Raw genomic sequence first — 27,789 nt, 5'->3', positions numbered from 1 at the left:
AAAAGGTGTGCTGCTTCAATCCAGTGCATATGTCTCTACGGAGGTGATTTCTGCTTTCTGCGTATTCGTGTTTATTTTGTTGGGATGTTTTTGAGGCGGCAGGGTAAGTGTGGCTCTCTTAAATCGTTGCTCTGACATTATTCTTTGTGCGCTAGGGTCGCAGGCTGTAATCTCATTTGGAATGAACAGGATGCCTATTGTATTCACAGCCTAGTGTTATTAAATCTTCTAGAGCAGATGTGGTCTTTCGTGTTTTACCGTTTGGAATCTGTAATATGGACCAGAGACGTATGCATGCAAGGCTTGGAATGAAATCTGCATTTGATAATAAACCTTTTTTTCATTGGCCCGGTTTGGTGCGTCTCAAAACGCATCCATCACACTAAGTAATGGCAAAGCAGCACGCCAATCGAGACACAATGTATCATCAAATCGGGTTATATACATGCATTTTTTCTGCTATTCTGGTCATGTTTTTTTTTTTTTTTTTTAATCTTGCGGGGTTTTTTTTTATTCCAGCAGCGGGCGTAGCGCGAGCCGATCGGGTGTTCCTCTCTCTCTTGCGCGCGCGCCGCTGCATTTGCTGTTTATTTCTCTAGATAGACATCAGCATGATTATTGTGCACACGGACAATGCGTTCACAAGGGTGCATAGATTTGGTTGGTGCATAAAAACATGCAACAATCCAAACACTACAGAGATTCATTTATCACTAAGTATATTATGCTCTTCTAAAATGCACACTGGCTGCTCAGCAGATGTTCAGTTATGCACAGGCAGCATGAGAGGCACTCGATACTAACACCCCCCACCGCTCCAACCCCCAAGACGCTATAAGGTGCAGGTACAGTACAACTAAACGGGGACCTGACTCAATCACTCTCACACTATCTATACCGCTTTATCTTGTGTACAGGGTCGCAGGGGGCCTGGAGCCTGAGTGCACCAGGTGAGGTACACACTGGATAGGGTGCCAATTCATCACAGGTGCACATACACTCTTACATGGTCATTCACACATTACGGCCTATTAGGGAATTGCTAATACACATTTCTTTGGACTGTGGGAGGAAACTGGAGGAAACCCACAAAGCACGGGGGAAGAACATCCACACTCCATGCACACAAACCCGAGGCACTAATCAAACACGGACCATGGAGGTGCAAAGCAACAGTGCTGACCACTAAGCCACCGTGCCACCTTTAACATTCATTAAAAATTGCATATAGCAACAAAACAGAGTCTTTCTTTGTAAAGGTCATCCATCTGATCTCCGATTTATTTTCAGTTTTAATAAACTCTGCAGCTGTAAGAAAGGCCTGCTCATGTGCACACTCTGCAGAGTGCTAGTATTTTTTCTGAAATAAATGGACCTTTTGCGTCAATGCTTGATGAGCTGTAATTTTCCATCAAGACATGTGCTAATTTTGCCCCAAGCAGAGAGAGTGAAAGAGATTGATGTAATCCATTCCTCAGCCAGTGATGGTGTTAACAATTTCAGCATTAGGAATTCTGTAATCACATCTGTGCAAGTTCACCTTGAAATCAAGTGGCATGTAATTTGATGGTTTCCAGGCTTGGTGAAAAAAATCATTTGGTCTTTTCTGTCCATCTAAAAAAAAATCTAATCTGGAAAGAATTATGCTTTAATGGTTTCTGATACTGTACCACTTGAATGTAAAACTAGGAGGCTTTGTTGATAATATTATCTAGAAACCAAAGCTGTTGAGGTTAATTGTAAGACGATTGGTTCCATTTCAGTGGTTGAGATTTCCTTATAAATATACTTAATGCACACAAATAGCTGTTTATATCCTTGCGCTAGCCTAGTCCATCCTAAATAACTAGATCACTTATACTGGTTTAAAGCATGTGCCCATATACTCAAACAACAGATGCACTCTTAATGTGAACTGAAATTTAGTCTTGGAAGCCCACATTATTGCACAATTTATTATTCTACTCCATTTAACATGCTTGATTGAACTCATTAGCTCATTATCACTACCCTCGCAGGCTGAATCCTGGATGTTAGAAGAAGCAAAACATAAATCTGTGTAGACTGTGCTCCTTCCTTTTTATTGGTTCTTTTACTGACCTGGATTTACAGATATGCTGAGCTTTCACGCAGGACAAAAGTGAAATGTTTCCAACAAATTGATAGTAATGTCATATTTGCAGGCAGACAAATGGGGTAGGGAATACTGCAGAACCCGACAGAGCACAAAACTGACCTAAATCCCCTTCCCCAGGAAGTTTTGCCCTGATCTCAGACGCGTCATGCTGTGGAGCTCCACTGTTTAACTTTACACTTTCTACTTTAATGTTTGTGTAGTGGTATTCCCTCTGTCATAGGAGAGCTGCCTCCGATACTTCTTAGGAAATCCAAGAGGATGTGTAATAAATACCAGCCAATAAAGCAACCTGATACAATAAAGTAATGGATGAGACGGATATGAAGTGCACCACAGTGCAAGGCAAAGTATTGATGGATCTGTCCAGTTTGTTATTTGCTTCCGGAAGCATAACATACCATAAATTAATTGATTAGCCCAGTGGAAAAGTCAGTGCTTAGATTTTTTTTTGCATATTATTCTTCCCAGAACTCCAATTGATAATTTAAATGCAGCAACGAATGTACTTTAACTCAAAAGTATGGCAAGATACAAAAGGTATATGTGTTAGTACAGACTGAAAATATTAAAGCTTTATGATTTTCCTATATATAATATATGATATTCTATATATGTATGTATAATGTTTCAGGTGACAAGAAGACAAAAAAATCTTTGCTTAGTTTTTCAGTCATAAGCTGTGGTGTTCTCATTGTTTTAAATAAAGCATCTAAAGCTGAAAAGCCTATTAATTTTGACTTAATGAAGGGACCAATTGAGAGGTAACGTCATGTTGTGCTAGCATTATTTAATTTTTACTGATCAACCAGAACATCAACACATATGCCAGGTGAACTGAACAGCAGTGATCATCAACACTATACCAGCAAACTGGTGACAGAATCATGGACACCCAAGGTTCAGCAGTGCCCACGGGGACCACAGGCTAGATCGCAACCCACAGCACCCAAAGGGTCAACATCTTGGAGCCAGCTAGCACAGCACACCACTAGATCCCTTTTGGAGCCATGACCAGAGGGGCCAGAGCCACTTCAGTGGCTCAACGGGAAGCCAAAATTTTGGTGTTTATGATTTTAGTGTTTTTTTATGTAATGGCTGATCAGTATATAACATTTATTATACCACACTGGACTACCCCATTTGTTGCCCTGCTTCTGGAATGACTGTTTAGGATTCAAGCTAATTCATATGCCTGGTGAAAATAGTTCCCACCAGCAGCAAGATCATATTCTTGATCTGTACAGATTGCAGGATTCTGAAGAGAGTAAAGTGACCCACAAATATTAGCCACCTATTACATGAAAACAAAAATCCGAAGGAAAACTTTTCTTTGGAAAAGTATGTATAATGCGGAGAAAGCTTGAGGTCTAATGTTAACTGTCGCCAGCCGGCCCCATTTGGTGGCCCCACCCCCTGTGTGCACCTGCAGAAGGGGGTGCCACCTCTGTCCATCACAGGTGCACGTCGTGACAATATATATAAAACATTTAGTATAATCTATCTATCTATCTATCTATCTATCTGTCTATCTATCTATCTCTATATATATATATATATATATATATATATATATATATACTGTGTGTGTGTGTATATATATATATATATATATATACATAAAAATACAAAATGAAAATAAAAAAATTTTGGTGACCTTTATATCAACTGCTTACTGAGCCTGCTTATGAAAAATATATACATAATCTGCCTATCTCTGGCACCCTAGGTAGAGATTTGCCCACCCCTACTTATATCATGGCTACTTATCCGAATTTTAAAGTGCAAGCTTTGCATGCTTCACTTATTAATAACTAAATAACATATAAATGGAAAATTCTATCCTTTTATTTGGCCAACTTTCTAAATCGTCTCACATCTGTAGTACACCCCTAACACTCTCAGCTTCTGTATGTCAGAGAACATGAATAATAGATTTCTGCTATACTCTGGCACACTCGCACATGCTGAGATACAGTAACGCTGTTTTTTCCCCTTTCAAAAGCCCAGAAAGCTGCTGCATAACAATTTTCTAACAATGTGACACATTCCTTAACCCTCATTTTCCTGCACATATGCATACAGCTGGTGCGAATTGGAAAATTGTTTAAATGATTATCTGTCACTCCAGTTGTTTTCAGAACTATTATTTTGCTCAGTGTTACAATAGAGACAGATTAACCACATCAAACCCTCACTGAAGCTTGGATCCAGCACAGCATAGACAGAGGCCTGGCTTGAGGTGGTTGCGTCTTGTCTTTTAACAGTGTTTTGAATATTCTGATTCTGCGAAATGCCAAAATATGTAAGTATTGGTTAGCTGACAGGCTTACTCTTTCATTAGGTTATGAAAAATAAAATAAAAAAGAGATTATAACTTATATATTTATTATAATCTCTTTTTTATTTTATATTCTTTATATACTCAAAAAAGAAACGTCCTCTGACTTTCAACTGTTTTTACTTTCAGTTAACTTAATGTGTAAATATTTGTATGAACACCATAAGGCATAAACTAAAAATGTTTCACAATGTGTCCCTGAATGAAGGGAGGCTCAAAATCCAAAGTACCAGTCAGTATCTGGTGTGGCCACCAGCTGCTTGAAGTACTGCAGTGCATCTCCTCCTCATGGACTGCCTATTGCGGAGCACTGATGGAGGGATTGTGTGTTCCTGGTGTGACTCGGGCAGTTGTTGTGGCCATCCTGTACCTGTCACGCAGGTGTGATATTCGGATGTACCGATCCTGTGCAGGTGTTGTTACACGTGGTCTTCCACTGCGAGGATGATCAGCTGTCCTTCCTGTCTCCCTGTAGCGCTGTCTTAGGCGTCTCACAGTGCGGACATGGCAATTTATCGCCCTAGCCACATCAGCAGTCCTCATGCCTCCCTGCAGCATGCCTAATGCACGTTCACGCAGATGAGCAGGGACCCTTCTTTGGGTGTTTTTCACAGTCGGTAGACAAGTCTCTTAAGTGTCCTGCGTTTTTAGAACTATGACCTTAAATGCCTACTTTCTGTAAGCTGTTAAGGTCTTAACGACCATTCCACAGGTGCATGTTAATTAATTGATTATGGTTAATTGACCATGCATGGAAAACATTGTTTAAACCCTTTACAATGAAGATCTGTAAAGTTATTTGAATTTTTACAACATTATTGTTAATATACACAGTCCTGAAAAAGGGACGTTTGTTTTTTTGCTGAGTATATATATGTTTTATAAATTTTAGCCTAATGTATTTTTATTGCCACTGCATTTACTTACAATCTAATGTAATTGTAAGTATTACTGAACACTTTAGGTGCATTTTATTGGCATCCTTAGTTGTAACTAACTTTTTGTTAAATTGATAGCTTGCATACAGTATCTATTAAAGAATATTAAAGCAATTAAAATCCAAATCGTTTTAGTAGTTTGATGCAGTGCAGGAAAATAACACATGGGTTCTCAAAGTTGGAGTAATTACTCAGAAGCAAACCAGCAAATAGATGACGAGTGTTAACCTTAAGATTATTCAGATATAATAGTGATATCATAACCATTCTTCTCTTAATATATATCCTAACCATTCAGTACATCAGCGACTAATTGTAATAAACTAATTTATCCTCTTGCGTCCTTATCCTGTTGCGTATACAGTATTCAAAAATTCTTCTACTCAGTGTGTACAGAGGCAGTAAAAACATCAGCCCTGGTCAGGCTTTTGCCTCAGTGATCACAGGCATATTATAAAACTGAGTCATCTTACTCAGCCTAAACAGTATGATGATTTGTTAAACTGGAAGTTACATTTAGGCATTTTAAATATAATTACAGGTCATAGTGTAAATAGTGGATGGACTAAAGGTTTAGCAGAATTGTTAATGCTTTTTAATTGCAAGACATTAGGAACTAAAGACTTGTCTAGGCAATCGTGGGTGAAATTTGTATGTGTGTGGCCAGTACAGTGTGCAAAAGCATTGGGCCACACCTCTTTTTTTTCCATTTTTTGCTCCCTGAGAGCCAGACTTTTCGTGTATTTAGTGTAATAGTTTTCCAGGCCTTCTAAAGGACTTGTTCATGACTGGTGATTAGTATACTGCTGATGCTGAATGCTGAATAGATGGAACAGATGAGAGGGGAAATGAGGTTGCTGCTGAGGTTGTAAAAACCTAAACAACACATTTTTAAATTGTATCTTTATCTTAGATACAATTGTATCAGCCCGTCACAGTAAAACATTTGTTCTAATTTTTTAAATTAAATATAAATTATCTATGTATCTATGTATCTATGTATCTATCTATCTATCTATCTATCTATCTATCTATCTATCTATCTATCTATCTATATCTATATATATATATATATATATATATATATGTATATGTATATATCTATGTATCTATCTATTTAATACTTGAAAGCGTATCTCATAATGTGTGTGTGTATGTGGGTGCGTTTGTGTGTATGTGCCTGGACTCTGTAGGTGTAATGACTGAATAAAGCTAGAGTTTTAAAAGCTAAATGTCATTGCCTGAGGCTCTCTTCTCTTGCTCCAATTCCCAGTGTACTCTGCAGTAATGGACTCATTATAACAATACCGTAAATCAGTCAGCATGACCTCCTTAGCTTGTCAAATCACTGATTCTACCCACAACTTCCAGTTTCACTTTTATCTTGGCTTTATCTGGTCTAACATTGGGCCCATCAGGCATTTTATAAAATATGATAGAAAGGGATTTACATGTTAGCTGCTAGATTTCATGGAGCAGGCACGAGAACAAGGAAGAATAAATTGAAAGTATAAAAATAAATTGGTCTTTATCAAAATTGGTTTATTATTTTTTTTTTTTTACTTTTTTTGCCTTCATTTATCATCTGTCAGAATGTGAAGTGCAAACTAGGATTGTCCAGCCCATCCCTGTTGCCTTACAGCTTGTGGTTTCTGCTGCAGTAGTATGTCACCCCTCCCTCCTTTCCTCTTTCACTCCCTCACAAAGGAATCAGCAATGATGTATCCTTTTCATAATGAGACATCTGGACTGGGCATCTGCTGTAACCCAGTGTATCTCTTGCCTTTTCTCTGCGTCTTCACGATGTCCATATTGCAGATTTACAGTGCCTCGTTTATTAAAACTCCACACATTCTTGCTTGTCATTTAAATTAGAAATGAGATTTTGGGGGTCTTTTGCCAACAGTTAAGCTTGCTTATAAAGTTCAAAAGCAAGACGCATTTTCCCCCCAAAAAATCAGAAGGGTTTCTTGTCGTCTCGGGCATTTTGTTTGCGGGGTTTGTTCGTGATGTAATCCCAGTGGAACTATTTGTGTGTGTTTCATTGAAGCATGAGGTAACTCCAGTGGAATTGTGTGTGTGTGCGCAAGTGTATCTCCCAGCTCAAATTTCCCATATTGACGGCAGTGACCGCTGGACTGCAGAGGCTATCGGGAAGAGTTGATGTATGAATAGGGAAGTGTCTAAGTGAGGGTGTGTTTAGGATGAGAATGTAACCAGGATAAAGATTCAAGGTTAGCTGGATTAGTACGTACGAATCAATATATGACATTGAAATTGTGGGAATGCATGCTTATAAGCAAGTTCGAATTCTCTTGATTAAAGGAGACCTGCTATGCAAAAAACACATTTAAGCAAATTATAAACATTCAGTCTCCAGTGTTTTTTGTAAAAAAAATTTTTTTAAATATATTGACCACCGGGTCTTAACCAAGCAAATTGGATTGCCCCAGCTGTAGCTCATTTCCATAGAGAATAAAATGCCATGTTTGGAAAAGGACAGCGGAAGTTTAAGTTGTAGTTGTGGGGTATTACAGTGGCAGAATCAACAGACACTGAGTGAACTGTGTTAAAGTGTTAAAGAAATAGTAAAATATTAAACAGTTACTTTTGTAACTAATTCTAGACATATCACTATGAAAATGTGTACAGTTCTAGTAATTGTGCAGGGTTAGCGTTGGTGCTGTGGAATGTAGGAAACAGGCTGGGGTGAGATAAGATGGCAAATATAGCGCTTGATCTGCAGTGGAAAGTCGTGCTGTTTCCCCCCACATAGGTTCGAATGTCGTCTGCTGTTTTGTTACTGTGTTTAGGGCCATGGGCCAAGGTGGGATCGGGTAGAGGTAGTTGAGAATATAAATCACAGGAGAATTCACCTATGAAAAACTGTCATGAAAAGTCTAGCAAACCTGGTAAAAATGTATTTTCACAGATGTGATTTGATGTCACCACTCTCTTTTGGGTTGCAAGCAAAAAAAATTGGAATAATTAAAAAATATATATATATATAAATCTTAGAATAACACCATACAGCCACCTCACTCCGGCAAAACATGTTACTTTTAAAGCACAATGCATCTTACTGAAAATCATGTTGTAAAGAGAGACTAGAAACATTAGCCTCAGAGCAAGAGTTTCCTGACTGATTTTATGTTCCTTTCTTTCTTCCCGTCTCAGGTTGACAGTAAATTAGTGTAACCACAACTTGGTGTCTGCTTCCTGACTTGTGGCCTTTTCCTTTCTGTGGGCAAACCACATAAAGCCCTGGACGAATTATAGAAAAGACACAACATCGTCATGGACACAGACTCTGTCCATTCTGGCCACTCCCAGCAATCACGAGGGTCAAATAGGCACAGGTAGGTGGAAGTAGTCACACAAACACACACACGATAAACACTAAACAATCATTGTGTATCTTTTACAGAGACTGATTAGTTTAATCTGTATTATTTAAAGTATTTTTTTATTTTGATTTTGAGCTAAAGAGAGGCAGGGGTAGCACAGTGGTTAAGGTTCTGCACTACTGGCCAGATGGTCCCAGGTTTACCACTGTTGGGCCCTTGAGCGAAGCCCTTAACCATTAACTGCTACCAATACCACTAACCATTAACTACATCAAACATGTATATTACTCTGGGTAAGGGCATGCTGTAAATGTAATTCTAAACCAACAATTAACCTTTTTTTGAAAAAAAAAATTATAAACTGATCAGCTACAACACCAAACATTATGCCTGTTATTGCGTAGGTTCCCCTTGTGCTGCCTTGTGCCTTTTTGGAATGACTCTATATGGCCTCTGGGTGTTTTCTGTAGTGTCTGTTATCAGGAAGTTATAATCAGTGTTAACTTGTAAATGTTTTATGTTGTTAATGTTATGGGTGATCAGTATAGGTCTGAAGCTTTATTAGAACATGAGAACGCTTCAACCTCACTTTTGTTCTCTAACCTACTTGTCCCATTTTGGTTAATAAATAATATATACTTAATGTATACTTTGATGTAAATAATGTGTTTAAGTAACACAATAACAGGAACACAATAACAGGATACACTTTAAAATGAATTACAATTAAATTCATTAATGAATTGACAGGATTATGCAAATGTAGCTTAGTTTAACAATATGGATTTCAGCCTCATTATTCAGCAGCTCATAAAACATAGCACTTGATCCAGCACACTTGATTCTAATATTTTGCACAGTTCAATAAATATAGCAGAAGTGCAAAGCTTGAGGCGAAAAATGATCCATTTATTGCTGCCCCCAAAATATTCATATGAAATCCTGACAGTTAACTTATACAAGCCAAAGCCACATTAAACTTATTGTGGCTTTGAAAAAGAAAATCAGGAATTAATGTGGACACTGAATACCGGATTATGTTATTATGTTATTAATTTAAAATAAAAAGTTTTCAGCATCTTAACTTTTAATTAGTACTTTTTACTAAAATACTAGTATTCCCTATGTTTCAATAGCTTTTACATCCACCTTTAAAAGCAATAACTTGAAGTAATCTTTTCCTGCATTACTTTAGTAGTCTCTCCTATCCTTTTGGTACTTTTTTTTTTTTTTTTACAACAATGCTTCAGTTCATTGAGGTTTTTGGCCTTATGCACAGCTCTCCTAAGCCACAGCATTTTAATTTGGTTGTGGTCTGGACTTTGACTAGGCCTTTCCAAAACCCTGATTCTTTTCTTTTTCAGCCATTTTGATCTACATTTACTGGTGTCCTTAAAATCATTAACCAGTTACATGGCCCAATTTTATATGTTGGACAGATGGCTTCACATTTACTGTACCTCTAGAATTCTCTCGTATACAAGGGAGTTCATGGCCGACTCAACGCCTGGAAGGTGGTCAGGTTCTGTAGCTGCAAAAACAAACCCAAATTAACCTTAATGCTTAACAAGTGCGTATGAGGTGTTTTGTTGAAAGGCTGTTCGGTTTTCACCAAACATTGCACCGGGTATAAAGACCAGCTATTTGGTCTCATCTGTCCATAGGACATTGTTTCAAAAATCATGTCATTTGTTCATATGTACTTGTACTTGTGCTGTAATGTATACACTTGCTATAATGTATGCAAATCTCAGTCATGCTTCCATGTTTTTTTAGACAGGCAATCCTTCCAAGCAAACCATACTTAATGTTCTTCTAATTGTACTGTCATAGAATTTAACATCACTTTTACCATGCTCAGTGAGGCCTGTACAGTCTGATATGTAGCTCTTGGGTTTTTTGCATTTCTCTGATCATCTTTCTTTCTTTCTGACCTTGGGGTGCATCTGCCGGGACATTCACTCCTGGGACGTCCACTCCAAGTGTGGATATATAGCAATGTTGTTGCTTTTTAAAATGATTCAGACTGTAAGTTACACTTGTGTGGCTTTCATCTGTCTGATGATTATAACTGCTCCAATTACCCAAACTGAGCTGCTAAGCCACAGGAGGAAGAGACAAATTTCTGTCAGTGGGATTATATTAATTGCTTTACCAGAAACTGTGTCATACACACAGACACGGCTCCATTTGCTGAGAAGATTGTAAGATGTGTCGCAACTTTTTTTGTTCTGCGTTTGACTAAATCTATCACGCAAAGCCAGATTGCTTCCTATTTTATTGCTTTAATGGAACATAATGCTTATGCAAATTCTGTATACATGCATGAGGTCCTGATGGAATAGTCAAATATTCAAATTTTATGTGTCACATACACAGTCATACACAGTACAATATGCAGTGAAATGCTGAGACGACTGCCTGTGGCCTTAAAATAAAAGACTATTAATAGGAAATAAATATGAAAAAGAAAATAGAGGGTTAATTTAACTAAGAAAGAATAAAATAACTGTACAGTACAAAATGTACAATATAAAAAAAATTAACAATATAGAAAAATAAGAAAAACAGCTGTATAATATAGAAATAAAGAATTTATGGATTTTTTGTGTGGGAATAAAGGTAAATATAAATATATATAAATATATAAATACTGAAAAAAATGTGTTAAAAGATTTAAATCTCAATTTGAATATGCTATTTTACACTGACAAACCTTAATGCTTATTCTTCTCTTTCAGTAAAAAAAAAGGAAAATAATGAATTGACATAAGGACCTGCACAGTTTCCTTTAACTAAACTAGTGTCCCCCACAATATAGATAAAGTACATGTACGTGTTTCCCTGACTCTTGTCAATGTTGTTGCAGTGATCGCAGTAAGGACCGGCACAAACCACGCAGTCATGATGGCAGCAATCGCTCCGACAAGAATGTTACCATCAGCAGCCTGTCTGCACAAACAGGAGCAACAGAACAGACTCCGGCTAGCACAGAGCCTCAGGTAACAAGTTTGCTCCTGCCTGAGGGTGCAGTGATATTTAAGTGTGTGAATACCTGCTATCTCTAAGCCTGTTCATACATACTGAGGATCAGTGCATTAACAAGTTTAATGGCATAGCAAACAAATGTGTGTTTCTCTTATAAAATCTCACACCAACACTGATTACAATAGCTTTTGTAAGCTTGATGAAAGTATGCTCAGTTTGAATTCTGTGGAAAGGATGCAGTAATCAGGCTGATTACTTGTGATTCTTGCATCAGCACCATGAACTCTGACAGCCTTACATGCAACATTTTGCATGTAAATACAATCAATTAGCTTCTATCCAACTGTGTTTACTATCATGCTATTAAAAACCTATTTATTTTTTAAAAAGCTTGAAGACAAATTTTATTCCTATGTTAGTCTTTTATGAGAGAGAGAGAGAGAGAGAGAGAGAGCGGGGTGGGGGGGGGGGGGACTGCTCTAGGCGTTACACTCCACTCTGACCTAGTTGTTTCCCACAGCAGGCAAATCCACACAGATTTTACAAACATTCAATTATGTGTGAACTATTTCAATTTTTTGTGTGTATTGAATGCATGATAGTCAAAACTGTAATTTCGAATTTTTACATTTAATTTAATAAATAATGCCAAAAAAACTGATATGTACAGTACATTAACATTTTGCTTGTTATTTGGCTACAGAATAATTGAGAAGTAAGAGTTAAGTGTCAGGTTTATGGTAAATCTGAAACAATATGATTGTCAAAAATATTTTCAGTCTGTGTCAATTTTTCTCTGACTCTCCATTAGGATGGCGTCACCATTACTTCACACTCACTCATTATCTATACCACTTTATCCTGTATACAGGGTTGCGACAACCATGCCAGAGACTTGGGGCACGAGGCGCATATACAGACATACACACACACTCACACGCTCATTCTCACACTATGGGCAACGCCAATTAGCCTGTATAATTAGCACTGTAGCCTTATCTGCAGGATTTAGTATTTTGACATCTGCATTTAGACTGTGGGAGGAAACCAGAGTACCTGGAGAAAACCCACCAAGCATGGGAAGAACATGCGTCACCCATAATTGTATTAAAGAAAACAATGAAAAGCTTATTAAATTCTGCTATTTAGATATTTTTTGTGGTGGCGCAATGCAGTAGTGTTTGGCCTCTCTAATCCTGCCTCGTGTCTGTGTGTGGGGTTTGCATGTACGCCCTATGCATGGTGGGTTTCCTCAGGGTACTCTGGTTTCCTCCCACAGGCCTTCCAAAGACACAATGATGTTCTTCTAAGTGTAGGTTAATCGTTTCAAAATTGCCTGTAGTGTGTTACTAGTAGTAAGAGTTTGAGGTCGTGACAACTTTTACCCTGTGAAGGACTGGCACAGACTCCAGACTGTACCCCACCTAGTGCCCTGAGTAACCTGGGATGGACTCCAGGCCTCCTGTGACTCTGTTAGGCAGTATAGAAAATGAGTGTGTACTCATTTATAGTTACTTTTAAATCGAGGCTAATTATGAATTATCCATCCGCCTCCTATGCAACACTGAAAAACCAGGTTAGCTGAACCTCATTATAGATGTCCATATTTGGACTTCTGTTCTTTCGTGTCTCCTGTGTTCCCTGGCAGTGCTAGAGGGCCGATGATAATCCATGACTGCTTGTCATACTGGCTTTAAGATCTATTCTTCTCTGTGTAATGCAGCCTTGTTGACTCCTTTATTGTGTGAAATCCACTCTAGCCTGAAGAAACTGGAGACAGGCAGAGGAATTCCTTTAAATACTCTGGACATCAATCAGTCGCTTCATATTTACCCATACAGAGATGTTTAATGAGTTTATTTTGTACCAGGCAGGGACACTTGGAATGCCTTAAAAAAAAAAAACAATTAAGACAAGAGGATAAATAAGTATGACATGTACTGTACCAAAAAGGAATACCTTTTAAAAATGGGGGTAGCTGTTAACATAAAAATGATTCTATGAATAGAGTATTTATATTACAGAAATACATTTTCCCATATTTTTTATATAATTATGAGAACTAATGAAATAAACAGCTTTCTATACTAAACACAATAGTGTTATTGTCTATTATTACATTAGGTTGTCTTAGAGAATATGATCAAGATTTCTTTTTAGTTTTGATAGTTCTAGCTAGAAACTGATGAGGAATCTCCTTAACTGTGTGTGTGCATTAGCTCGTACACTCCCCTTAGGCATGCAGGGCTAAACACTGAGACATTACCGCTCAGGCGGAAGATGAGCTGCCTAATTCCTAAACACACACACACACACAAAATTCCTGTCGCTGCTCCTGTTGTATGTTGCCAATAAGGCCCGTGTCCAAGTTTCCTCTGGGTTCTCTAGTTTCATCCAACTATTCAAAATCATTTTGTTCGAAAATTCATTGACTATGATGAACTTTCCTCAGGTGTGTTTTTGTGTGCATGTGTATGCATGTGCATTTGTGTGCTGGAGGGAGGGGGGGGGGTCAATACTAATGATGAATAAATGAATATATGAATGAATGAATGATCAACATAGCAGTCGTTTTATAAGTCAAATAAAATAAATTGTTTTCCTGTTGTCCCGGTAATTGGCTTATTTACATATCCTGTGTATCCCTATGGTTCCATGGTGGGATTTGGAGCAAGAATGGAGTTTGATGGATTGTTTAAACCCTTTGGGTGCTTGTGTAATTATTTACACTTGTGTCTTAAGAGCCATAAATCATGTTCCGTTCTTTAAGACACAACTGGGTTATTTTTTACACTCTGGCTCAGTGAACAGTTTTAAACCCTACCTCTCTGGACATATGCTCATATTCTCCCAGTGTGTGTGTGTGTGTGTGTGTGTGTGTGTTATAGCATGCATACGATTTGACATATTTGTTATTAGCATCTTTAAGTTTTTATTGATAACCCTAACTTTGCAACTTATGAAATGGTTTTGAACATTAGACTATAATACCTTGACCTCTGCCCTGTGGAAGTTATTGGTTATGACAGTGTTGTTTTTGGGTTTCTTTTCATCATGTTACATCCCTCTCCCTTATGTCCAGGGGTGGGAGTGAGAGTAACAAAAGAAATAAAACTTATAATGAAGGGTTTATTTACGGGTACTAAAACATGGGAGCAATAAATGATTTCAGGAGAGGGTCAAGGGTAACATAAACAAAACACACTAACTGTTTGAGGGAATACTAAATAACCTAACCGGGTAAAATAAAAAAAATAATTAACAAGGGTTTTTCTCCACTCCCTTACTAACTGAAAAACAGGAATAACCTTGGGTTCAACAAAATAAAAGGGCACCCTCTCCCTACGGCTTCCCATTTAACTATAACAAAAAGAAAAATAACCAAGTTACAATACCTCTTAGTAACACTAACAAAGAAAATATATATTAAAGTAGGTTGCACCAACTAGAGATAATAAACATACCACTTACTCACTGAACAGTTATCTATAATCATTGTTAAACTTGCACCACAACAACAATTGTCTGATAGCAGGCCCTCAACACAATTCTGGAGCAGGGGGGAAGTGAGCTTCTCCTCGGGAATGCGTGCACTGATCTTCTGTAGCAGCACCGTCTGTAGCCACCCTCTGATTGGCATCACCTGGGAGCATTTAACTGCCAAGCAAGCAGAGAGAGTGAGAGAGTACACACAGCACAGGAACCAGACAGCCACACCCAAAGGGCGGGAAAAAAAACAACAACACCTCAAATGGATATTAATACTGTATGCATACATCCCTAGCGATGTAACAACAACTCTCATATGTTTCTGTCATCAACCGCTGTTCTTTTCCTCGGCCAACCAGTTCAACATCCGGTTGTTTCCTTCTTTTTGAAAGCATTTCAAATTGTTTTACTGGGTGTGTCCAATGATTGTGATTTTTTTCCCAAAGACAGAGCTCTAGTACTGTATTTACTGTATGTTTAAAAAAAAAAAGAAGATCAAAGTCTTAATCTTAGGCAAACCTTAATCAATCAATGTCATGAGTTCTGTCCCAGGATAGGAAGACCAAGAGCTACCTTCCTGCAGAGGATAAGTTTTTGGTAAATAACCAACATAGGAAACTGTCAATTTAAAGGCACCTCAGATCCCCATCTACTGTATGCTCACATAAATGCTTCTTGGAGTTCAGGTGACAGACATATTTCAACAGCCACTCTTCAGAGGAGACTGTGCGAGTCAGGTCTCCATTGTCAAATTTGCAGCAAAGACACTATTTTTTTTCTGAAAAGCAACAAGCAGAAGAGTTGCTTGGACCAGGAAACACAAAGAATGAATGTTAGATCAGTGAAAAACTGTCCTTTGTTCTGGAGAGTCCAACTCTGTGAATTTGTTTCTAACCGCCATGTCCTTGTTAGACTTTGAGAGGGTGAACAGACAGTTCCCGAATGTGTGATTCCCACTGTGAAGCATGGAGAAGGTTAATGGAGTGAGGGTGCTTTGCTGGTGATACTGTAGGTGACTTTGTCAAAATTGAGGGCACATCTAACCAACAAACAGTAGAATTTTGCAGTGACATCCAATCTTGTCTGATTGGCTCTTAGTGGAACCATAATAAAATTTTTGAAAAACCATTCCAGGAGACTACCTTGTGAGCCTGACTGAGACATTTCCGAAAGTGTGCAAAGCTGTCATTAAAGCATCAAAATGTGGCTACTTTGAAGAATTGACAATGTAAAATATATTCTGTGTTATTTACCATATTTGTTTTTGGCATAAATTCAATATCTTTAGTATTTATATACAGTGTTAAAAAAATATACTGTACAAATAAACAAACTTAAACATTTGACTGTGTGTGTGTGTGTATGTGTGTGTGTATGTGTATGCAGTATATACTGTACATAATCAGAGTATAGCATTAAGTCAATTAAACTTCTAGGACATTGATCTGGTCAGTTAAGAAGCTGATGGTGTAGTTTAGTAGCTGGGGTGTAAATCAGTTTCAGCTGCTTTAGTGTTTTTTTCAAGGAACAGTATCAAAGATCCAGATCTGTAACAAGCATTACAATTATGATTAACATTCAGTCACATGTACCTCACAGCAGAACAAATATTTTGCTTCCCACATATCCCAGTTAGGAAGCTGGGATCAGAGGACTACATCGGCCAGGAAACAGCACAACTTGAGCAGATCTAGTTAATGCCCTTGTGTAAGGTTCAACAGTGGCAACTTGGCAGTTCTGGGATTTGAACCGCTGACCTTCCGATCAGTAGCCCAGCGCCAACAGTTTTGAACCACAGTTGCTGCTTTACCCACCACTGCTTGCTAAAAAGCTTAAAAGATTTCTTTTTTCCTGAAAGAGGGAGGGTTGGGGGGGGGGGAAGCAAGGTATTACAGAAATGTATACCCTTGAAGAAAGTGTTGGGAATTAGTGTAATATTTAATATATCGGTGAACAAAATTCCTTGCTAGAACTATGAATCTCTTTATGAAATTTGTACTCACATGCATTTTACTTTGTTTTTTGCACTAATAATGTTTAAATTGCAATTAAATGGAAGGAAAGCTAAGTGGGTAAAACATTCCATTGTTGTAACAACACATACTTGTTAATGTATGTGTTATATATGTTAAATGTTTAAACATGCATTAGCAATTTTAGAGATTCTATTGCTCTATGGTCTGTATGACATATTCTTATTGCCCTACGTGCCAGCCAGTTTTAGATTTTCTGCCCTGGCCCAAAGTGAACGCCTGGTCACACAGTATTATTCTGGAAAGAATGAGAGGAAAAGGGATGGAGGGTGGAAATAGGAGAGGTTCAGTACATTTACGCACTTGTTTATCACTCCCTCTCTTCCTGCTGTTCTCTCTCACTCTGCTGGAGCTCACAGTCTGCCCTCTGTTAACCAGGAGGAAACGAGTGTCTGTCTCAGTCAAACAGGACACGCACCACAGACACACACAGATGTGCCTCATCACGCACATTTGCTTCTTTCTTTCTCACTCAATTCTCACTTCTGTTCTATAATCAAAGTGATAATGACCATGTGATTTTTTTTTTCTGTGACAGTTGCAGTTGCTATTTTCATGGTTATATGTGACCAGCGCATGGCGTTTACAATCTGCTCACCCAGTTTTTTATTGAGAAAGATGCTAGTCTTATCCCGTGACATTAAATGACTTTAATTGGAGTTCAGCTTAAAAAGCCTCTTTCCATCATGTCCTTGTTAGACTTTGAGAGGATGAACAGACAGTTCCTGAATGTGTGATTCCCACTGTGAAGCATGGAGAAGGTTAATGAAGTCAGGGTGCTTTGCTGGTGATACTGTAGGTGACTTTGCCAAAATTGAGGGCACACCTAACCAGCATGGTTCTTTACAACCATTTTTGTGAATGTTCAGAGTTTCTGTCACCAATATTCAATAGAAATAGGAAAAGTATCTAAAATATGCAAATGCACTTACAGTATGATCCACCTACAGTATGGTTTAATATTAACACTTATAGAGTTTAAGATAAAGAAAAAAATCACTTGTCTTTAATTAACATTAACTAAAGCATGTGATGTGTATCTCAAGTTCAAGTTCAAGTAGGCTTTATTGTCACTTCAACCATATACAGTTAGTACACAGTGAAACGAAACAACCTTCCTCCAGGACCAAGGTGCTACACGCAACATAAATTTATACCATAAATTAACAGAAAAACTAAACTAGCTAATTAAAAGGCCTAGTTAGCTGGCTAGCAGAGACTAGATAGATTGACCTAACATAAATTACAAAATTACAACATAAATTAACAAAATCTTACTAGCTAAGGAAGACTATTTACAGGTTTTTTGTAAAAAAAAAAAAGTGCACGTGCAAATGTGCAAACAAAAGCAACATGTATGAAATTGTGCATTTGCGAACACCAGATGATTGGCTGGAAAATTTTAAACTGTGAAATTAGTTTTTGCAGTTGAAACTGGTGTAAAATTGATTATGCAGATAAACCTTGCAAATCATGTAATGCAGAAAGACTCATTTTTCAACTATTTAAAATTACACTCGTAGCCACAACTATTAAAATAACATCTGCCATGTTATATAGTTCTCCCAGTGCACAAAACAGGTGATTTCACTAATTAGTTCTAGCCTATAAGGCTGAAGAGTTGTTCTAATTAACTGAAAAACTAGTAAAAAGACATATGTCACAGGTATTCAGCTTCTGGAGCCATGAACTGGGTCATCTCCAGACCTAAACCCAGTAGAAAACTGCTGACGATGGCGATGTCAGTAGCAATCAAAAGAACATCTTCTGTTCATGACCTTCAGGAAGCAATCAAGTAGGCATTGATTGAACAAGTGACAGCAGAGTACTGCAGACCTCTTTTTGACTATCCACAGCCGGATCCAGCAGGTTTTGATGAATAAAGGCCTTTATACCAAATACCGTTTGTTGTATAGCAATTTCATAGCATAAAATAACCAACTATTGTCTCAATTGTCATATTTAAAAAAAAAAAGAGAGAATCTCAATAATCCCGTCCACTACTAAAAGCACAGCACAGCACATACAGTAATGTTTAGGCAAAATAATCATTTTAATTGCACCCACAGAGGGCACAATATAGCATGGATTTTTTGGACACTTTTATTTCATAATGTTTATAGAGTCAAACCATGCCTACCATGACCACCCCTTTATCAAATTTTGATTTTAAATGCCTACTGAAATTAAATGATTGTGAATTTTTGGATTCCTGTCAACCAAAAAATTGCATAACACTAACACTAGAGTACAGTATGTACCTTACATCATACATTTATTTATGAGGTCAATTTTGCTTATTCTTAACACCTTTATGTCTTATGACTGGTTGGTGCATCCAGATTTACCTTCTTACTCATAACTCTAAGCTTTCGGTTTTACTGTACTATACTAAATATTTTATAGTAGTTGTTGAATAATTGAATTAAAAACATATAACTAAATATGACCGTTGGTTATGATGCAACATCCATAACATTAGACTTTTCTCAGCTATAGGCATCAAAGCAGATTTAAAAAGCTCTATATTTTGATTTGATATGGCTTTGGCAAAGAAATCTTTACAACATACTGTAGAAAAAGCATGACAAAAGGCATAAAACAACTTGTTCTGAAACCATACAATTCTCTATATCGGTCTCTCTTATGTCTCCCATCAGGACGATAACTGGGCCGAGACCACCACAGCGGTGACCGGTACCTCAGATCACAGTCTCTCTCAGGAGGAGCTGGCCAGTTTTGGGAAGGAGACGGTGGGTAGCATGCATAAGCAGAGCTTTGTGCGTATGCTGCCCCTGGCCCTGACGCTGCTCCTTGGACTGGTGGTTCTCGTCACACCGCTGGCCTTTGTGGTGCTTCCACAGCTGCTGTGGGCTGATCATGTGCGATCGTGTGGCACAGCCTGTGAGGGACTTTTTCTCTCACTGGCCTTTAAGCTGCTGATCTTAATGCTGGCTGGCTGGGCCTTGTTCCTGCGTCCACCTCGGTCCACCCTGCCTCGCCTGGCTGTTTACAGAGCACTGCTCGCTGTACTTACGCTGCTGCTCCTGCTCTCCTACTGGCTCTTCTATGGAGTACGCATCCTCGACACACAGGTGTGTGTATTTGTCTATGATACATTCATATAATTTGTTTTAAAAGTATATTTAAAAGATTGGCTTAAAAGATTGTTTGATTATCCTTATGATTTAAAGTAACTTAATTAGAATAAAATGAATATTGTTTTTTTTCCCCACCATGGCTGTATACGTACAGTATAATATAGCCATTTGACAATCATTACCTAAGCATTGTTGTTTATATTATTCAAAGTCTCATGCTCTCTAAGCACATCCATTCATGTTACTACACCTTCTTCATTGTAGTTAATAAATAATTTCTAGTAGTTATTGAACAATATAATAAAATAAATAACGGAATAACAAGCTCATGGGTTAATTAACTTAACAACCACAGAGCAGTGTCATATGTTAGTACAGATCATAAAGTTTATCATTTCCCTACAATGGGGAAAGACTGTTTTTCCCCTTTCTGTTGATGTAAATAAGGTGTACAAATGTCTGTAATCTTTTCTGAAGACTTTCCTTTTAATAGAAAAAGTCTGACTGTTATTAATTACTTATAATCTTTAAAAAAATATTTAAATCAAAAGCTCTATATCAAAATCTATACTATACTATACTGCAAGCTATAAACCTTTATCAACAGTCACACATTTCTTATACGTTTTTTTATGTTGTTAAAAAAATAATAACAATAAATTCATCATACACTATGGAATGCTTGTGTGTGACTGCATGATAGGAAAAGAGAAACTAATTAAATAATTTTCTCTATGACATTTATTGTAATTAAAGATCACCCATTAAACTAGACTAAGAGAAAGAATATCCTTGTTTGCACATGTGTGTGTTCATTATTTGGATTACTGATGTATTGCTGTATGTGGGTGACAGGATGAGAATTATCAGGGGATAGTGCAGTTTGCTGTGTCGCTGGTGGATACTCTGCTGTTTACACACTACTTGGCCGTGGTGCTGTTGGAGATACGGCAGCTACAGCCGTGCTTCTCTCTGTGTGTCACACGCTCGACTGATGGAGAGACACGACACTACAACCTGGGCCAACTCAGGTAACACACATACTGAGTGTAAGAAAGAGAAATAAAATAAAGAAAAGAATAAACTGTTTTATGCCAGATATGTTTAAATTCTAATAGGAATTACTGCACAGTCTGCATAGTCTGTGTTTACATAGGAAGTCAATTTTTTATTGTAGTCTACACTTTTATTCTTGTACTCTATGCTATTTTTCTGTGCCCACTGAGTCTGTAATTTAGTCTAACTCCAGTATTGATCTGCAGTAGTGCTGTGTGGGGATTGGCAAATCCAGAATTCCATCATAAATCATTTACTTAATTCAGGGCAAAGATAAATGCACACATTCATCTTCCCTCTCTCTCTCTTTCTCTCTCCCCCCCCCCCCCCCCCGTCTGTAATTCTTCATTTATTATCTTGCATTCTCATTTGTACTGTACCATGAGCGAAGCTTTAAAGAAATCACTGTTTATTCTATAGTTTTATCTAATATACCAGTGACAATACCTTTAGTGTAACATTTTTCTTCTCTCTTTCTGCCTGTAGTATTCAGAGGGCAGCTCTGGTGGTCCTGGAGCACTACTATAAGGATTTCTCAGTGCATAACGCCGCACTGCTGACAGCTGCTAAAACCCGCACAGCTAAGCACCTGGCTGCTCTAAAGGTCTACAATGTGGATGGTAGGTTCTACACTTTGCTTTCTTCATTATTCTTGACATTGAGACAAAACTTTAAAAGTGGTTCAGGTTCAAGTCACAGTTCAAACTAAGGGGGCTTTCTCACATTTAATAATTTGATCAGAAAAGGGGGTGGCATTGGTTCGAGAGAAATTATAAATTGAAATTGATGAATGAAAAATTAAAATGTAGTAGGCAAAATAATAATAACGATTCGTGGATCGTTGTGATTGCAGGTAATTTGTTCTTATTGGGCATCAAAGTGTCACGATTTCATTTTACAATTAACCAAAAATTGTCATGGTTCTGCTAAAAACCATTACAGTCCTGATATGAACATGACATGTGCCCTCGTTATCATGTGATATTGACAGCCGGATTAACGCTAGCCATATTGAATAAAAGTTTACATCAGGCTTGGTATGTTAAATAGTCTGAATGGCTGAATTTCAAATTGATACGTAGTGCACCACATTGGTGAGCCTATTTTGGGGGCTTATTTTTAGTGCTTTTTGCATAAATTTAAATGTTAATAAGAAGGAAGTGTATACGAAGTAGGGCTAAATATTAAATAAATCAAATATTACAGAATAAATCAATAAAAAGGTCCATATTGTTGCATTCCTCTTCCCAACTGTGTTTGACTGATGGCATTAAGTTAGTAACCTCGTTACCCAGTGTTAGTATCTATCCAGTGACGGAAACTTCAAAGCACTTTTTGTAAGTCGCTTTGGATAAGAGCGTCTGCCAAATGCCTAAATCTATCTGTAATCGGGGCCAAATTAACCAACCCTCATTCCATACAAAAATGCATTCCTATCAGCAGAGACTCTCATGAAGCTTCTGCAGTTTCCCTGAGCTAAATCGAGTGATGGTGTATTTAGTGCAAATTTAACTCTTTTCATATACCTAAAAAAAAAGCTGTATGGCTACTTACATCAAGGCCCCTAAAAAAAAACAGCTAAGAACATTTGTAAGATTTTTTCAGAAAGAATGCAAATATTTTCTTTAGTGACAGTGAAAATTTTATTTTCCAAAATCAAGAAGGAGCCCAGACAAAGCAAGTGTCCTAGAGACCTTCAGATGCACACAATGTAGTGTCTTAAAAGTCGACAATCATGATCACACAGTGTTAATAACAATAGAAATATGCCTCTTTAGCATATAACTCACTCACTCATCTTCTATACCGCTTTATCCTGTACTCCCTCACAGGGGCCTGGAGCCTATCCCAGGAGACTTAGGGCACGAGGCAGGACAGGGTGCCAATCCATCACAGGGCACACACACATTAACACACCCATTCACACACTACGGGCAATTTGGGAACGTCAATTAACCTAACCTACATGTCTTTGGAATGTGGGAGGAAACCGGAGTACCTGTAAGAAATCCACCAAGCACGGGGAGAAGATTCAAACTCCATGCACACAGAGACGAGAATCGAGCCTGGCCGGGAATTGAACCCGGACCAATGCGACGTGCTAACCACTACACCACCGTGCCGCTCCTTAGCATACTGTATAACGAAAGTATAAATTCTAACAGAATAAATTCCTTCAATTCCTATGGTTAAGGATTTCTGAATATTACCATTATTATCTAGTCTGTTACTTGATATTTTCAGTGTGTGTGTGTGTGTGTGTGTCTGTGCTCCTTGCAACATTTAAAGTTAATCCCAAAAGCGTTTTTTTTAGGCTGTAAGTTAAAACCATGGAATGCACTGAGTGCCCATGGTGTGTGTGTGTGTGTGTGAGTGTGTGTGTGTGTGTGTGTGTGTGTGTGTGTGTGTGTGTGTGTTTCTTCTGCCCTGGAGGCAATTTCACCCATCAGGAGTTCATCCAGTACTTACTTCAGTTACAACAGCACATATACATTCAGAGTTTACTCCTAAAATATATTATTTAAAAAAAGGTAGAAAAAAGTAAGAAAAAAGTCCCCTGGCTCTAGTACACACAGTAGTCACATGTTTAATCCAACTAAAGTATGACCCGGTATTTGGCCATTACACAGGGCATATTTAGAGACTTTCTGCTTTGACCTACCCTACAAAGTATCATTTCAGGCAAAGTGTGCACACAGTATTGCATATTTCAACCACAAATCTGAGGATAATTGGTAGTTTTCTGTTATATACTGTACAAGTTATAAATCAAGAAAACTTATAGCAGGAATCCAAAATTCTCTTGATTTATTGCTTGTTTATAGTATTTAACATTATACTCTATACTCTGCGGGCTTTGCATGCTCTTGGGCATTGTTTTTAAACCAGTCTCATGAGGCAGCATCATACAGTACCAGAGCATTTTTTGTTGTCCTCAAATTAGCTGAGCCCTTGTTGGCTGTATTGATAATGTTAAATTGTAAAAAAAATAAATAAATAAAAAAAAATGAACAATACAAATCACAGCAACGTTCAATAGTGTAAGAATGAGCATGAATTAACCATTATTTAAAGTTTTTGGGACTTGGAGGAAAAACTTTAAAGAAGGATTTGACACTTTCATTGTCAATAAGAACAAAAATGCCTCTAAATGTAAATAAATGTTATTATAGTAAATAAGATTGGTGAACCTATAACATGGTGAATTAGCACTGTAATTTAAGTTAAAGCCAATTTTACAATATACTTTTTGCCTAGTGTGCACATGCAGTAATGCCACTATTTGCATTGATCTTGATCATTTAAAGTTATTTAATGCATTCACTATTGTATTGAAAACACGTATCGGAAGAGGGTGTCTTTTTGCCTAGGGTAATAAATTACTTATAACCCAATTCTCATGATTTAATTTTACATAAAAAAAACCCTTGTTTCTTTTATGCAGTAATCGGCTCATGGTTTGGGCTAATAGTATTTTGTTCATATGGTTTAGTTTTGGTATTCTTTTTAAGCACTATCCTCATGTCTTGTGCAGTCATGGTGCTGCCCTCATGTGTTCATTTAATTAACTGCAAAAACATAAAAAATTATTAAAATCAATAAATAATAATAACATTAAAGGTACATTTATTTTAACTATAGAAATGTTAAAATATTTTAAAAGGCAAAAATAATACAGAAATATACAATTCCCACAGAAATAAGGGGCACATGTGGTTCTTTACCTAAGTTACCTAAAGAAAATATTGTAATATATGTTTAAAAATGACAACGATGAAAAATTGTGGAGGGTAAAAAAATCAAGCAACAAAGGTCTTGAAAAAAGACTTGAAATTTTAAATGTAAAGTATTTCAGTGAACTATGAATGTGTAAAATGCAAAAGATTAAACCTTTCACTATATAAACACACAAACATTACCATATATAAAAATTGATAATGTATATTTTTCAAGATATATGACTATATGTAACATATATGAAAACCTCTGATATACTTCCATATGTAACATTTTTGTATGAAATGTGGACTCTAAGATCTCATCATGCTGTTCTGCATCCTGTCAGGTCCTGGTAATGATGGTGCAGCAAGTCAGACTCGAGCCAAGACTGCTGCTGCAACTCGACACAAAGACACCAGTCACAGTGAGCTTTACTACGAGGAGGCTGACTATGAGAGAAGAGTCCGCAAACGCAAAGCACGGTAATAAAATGAAAGAGACAGTTCAGATATGATCGAAGTTTTTATACTGACTCTTTTTACTGAGATTGAGAAACAAAAATACAAGATACACAGACATCAAATCAAGTAACTAGAGGACTAGAATTCATTATATCCCTAAATCAGTTTACAAGTTCCATCTCGAGTTGTATTGACTGTTCAGTATGTACTTTACTACATGTTTTTTTTTTTTCAAGGCTGGTGGTGGCAGTAGAGGAGGCGTTTACGCACGTGCGGCGGTTGCAGGAGGAAGAAAAAAAGAAACCACCAGGAGACGTGATGGAGGCACGTGAGGCAGCACAGGCCATTTTCCCCTCAATGGCACGTGCTCTACAGAAGTACCTGCGAACAACACGTCAGCAGCACTGCCACAGCATGGACAGCATCCAAAGCCATCTCGCTTTCTGTATTACCAATAACATGAGCCCTAAGGTGCGTGTGCACACACACACACACACACACACACACACACACACACACACAAACACCAAAAACTCTTTCTCTTTCTCTCTCTTTATCTCTCTCTCTCTGTCTATCTACATACTGTAATACTAGATTTGCTGTAAGGACATCATCTTCTGTTTATAAAAGCACATCATTATTAATAGATTGCAAATTGTGTCCAGAGCACACCAATTCACTAAAACTTGAAAATAATAATAATAATAATAATAATGACGATGATGATGATGATGATTCTTATTCTTATTCTTCTATTATTATTATTATTATTGTTGTTGTTGTTTTTGTTGTTATTATTTATCATTTACCCAGATTTGCCCACATGGTAAACAGATTTAAGGTTTTTCCTCCACACAAACTACTGCTTTTTTTTTTCTTAAATCAAAGCAAGAAAAATGTAACCAAATTTTCCTTCTGTATGTAACTTACTCTTGGCAGTAGCATACCATGCATGTCTAATTGGTACTATTTAAGTCTAATAATTTTTATTTGTTATTAACAATGCAGTTACTTACTGGAGACAATTAGGCAAAATTCCATTAAAAGAGTTTGTGTCAGAATAGTTCAGTTCTGTTTGTGTTAGTTCTGTTTTTTCTTCACCAGGCATTTCTGGAGAGCTACCTGACTCCTGGTCCAACTCTCCTGTACAACAGTGAGTGCTGGCAGGCTCTGCAGTGGACGTTGGTCAGCGAGGCATCGGTGACCAGCCCACTGCGTCATGGCACAGAGTTCCAGCTTAAAAACAGCCATTTTTGCCTGGTGGTCAGCAGCAAGGCTATCCCACAGCTCAGAATCAACGAGGAGTTCGTCCACCCTAAGTCGCACAAATTCGTGCTGCTTGTGCAGTCAGAGACCTCGGTCTGACCCGCTGATGTGTCCATCCCTTTTATATACTGTATACAATAAACTCAGAAACAGTGTTTCCTTTTTCACTTTTTTTAGAAGTCACACTTCTCATATTGGACATATTTTGATACGCAGCAGTGTGTGTGTGTGGTTTTTTTTTAAATGAAAAGTATTTATGTAAAGACAAATACTTGGAAGTGGAAGAGTGTGTTTTCTGTGCATAGGTATGTGTGCTGTGCAGTGTTTAAGAAATTAAGGCTGCTGTTTATTAAAGGGGGGATCAGGCAGATGAGGAAAACCAAGACTGTGACCATTAGGAAGAGTTGTCTTACATGTGATATAACTTTCCAGCCGATCAGACAAATACAAACTAAGGAAGAGGGACCATAGAAGCATTACATACAGTTAAAGTAATTTTATGAAAATGCATTAGAAATTATGGATGACTTTAATACCCAATTTATCTAGAAGAAGAGACACAGTTTCCTATCAGTGCACAAAGACCATGGAGGACACGCAAGCCCAGGAATGCTGCCTAAACCTTTTTTGTTAACCCATTTAATTTAAGAGGGCTTAAAACCTTTTCACCAAAAGGGATCGCTATTAATTTCAATGCAGCTGAAAAAAAACTACCTAGTAAACTTTTTGTACAATCCATAGAAACTCTTTTATACATGTATTTATAAGGTTCTGAATTTGATTTTGATTTCTGTGTCCTTTCTGTGTGATGATATGTGATCACTGTCAGTTTGACGTTTGAAGATGCCTATTTGTGAAGAATGTGGCAGCCGTCACATTAACCTGCCAATTTCTATGACAATGGGAAACTTTTTT

The 27,789-nt window shown here is 37.5% G+C and overlaps 1 protein-coding gene across 1 annotated transcript; it reads left to right on the top strand.

Annotated features, from left to right (window-relative positions):
- Positions 1-27,267, top strand: vangl1 (VANGL planar cell polarity protein 1). The gene is made up of 9 exons (XM_053496825.1): positions 1-103; positions 8,591-8,772; positions 11,630-11,762; positions 19,931-20,365; positions 21,227-21,402; positions 21,914-22,047; positions 25,494-25,629; positions 25,845-26,079; positions 26,713-27,267. The coding sequence occupies exons 2-9, from the start codon at positions 8,711-8,713 to the stop codon at positions 26,971-26,973; spliced, it is 1,572 nt and encodes a 523-aa protein (XP_053352800.1). The 5' UTR covers positions 1-103; positions 8,591-8,710; the 3' UTR covers positions 26,974-27,267.
- Positions 27,268-27,789: the final 522 nt, after the last annotated feature.

The sequence above is a fragment of the Clarias gariepinus genome, chromosome 5 (genome assembly GCF_024256425.1).
Source record: "Clarias gariepinus isolate MV-2021 ecotype Netherlands chromosome 5, CGAR_prim_01v2, whole genome shotgun sequence".
NCBI classification, from domain to species: Eukaryota; Metazoa; Chordata; class Actinopteri; order Siluriformes; family Clariidae; genus Clarias; species Clarias gariepinus.
Note: the sequence above shows the minus strand (reverse complement) of the source record. Positions and strands in the feature narration are given on the sequence as shown.

What these genes read in the sequence shown, in the direction of transcription:
- vangl1 (XM_053496825.1), top strand. Translation starts at nt 8,711, where the DNA reads ATGGACACAGACTCTGTCCATTCTGGCCACTCCCAGCAATCACGAGGG. An exon ending in CGAGGGTCAAATAGGCACAG is followed by an intron (nt 8,773 to 11,629) that starts GTAGGTGGAAGT and finishes ATGTTGTTGCAG; the next exon opens with TGATCGCAGTAAGGACCGGC. An exon ending in AAAGGTCTACAATGTGGATG is followed by an intron (nt 22,048 to 25,493) that starts GTAGGTTCTACA and finishes GCATCCTGTCAG; the next exon opens with GTCCTGGTAATGATGGTGCA.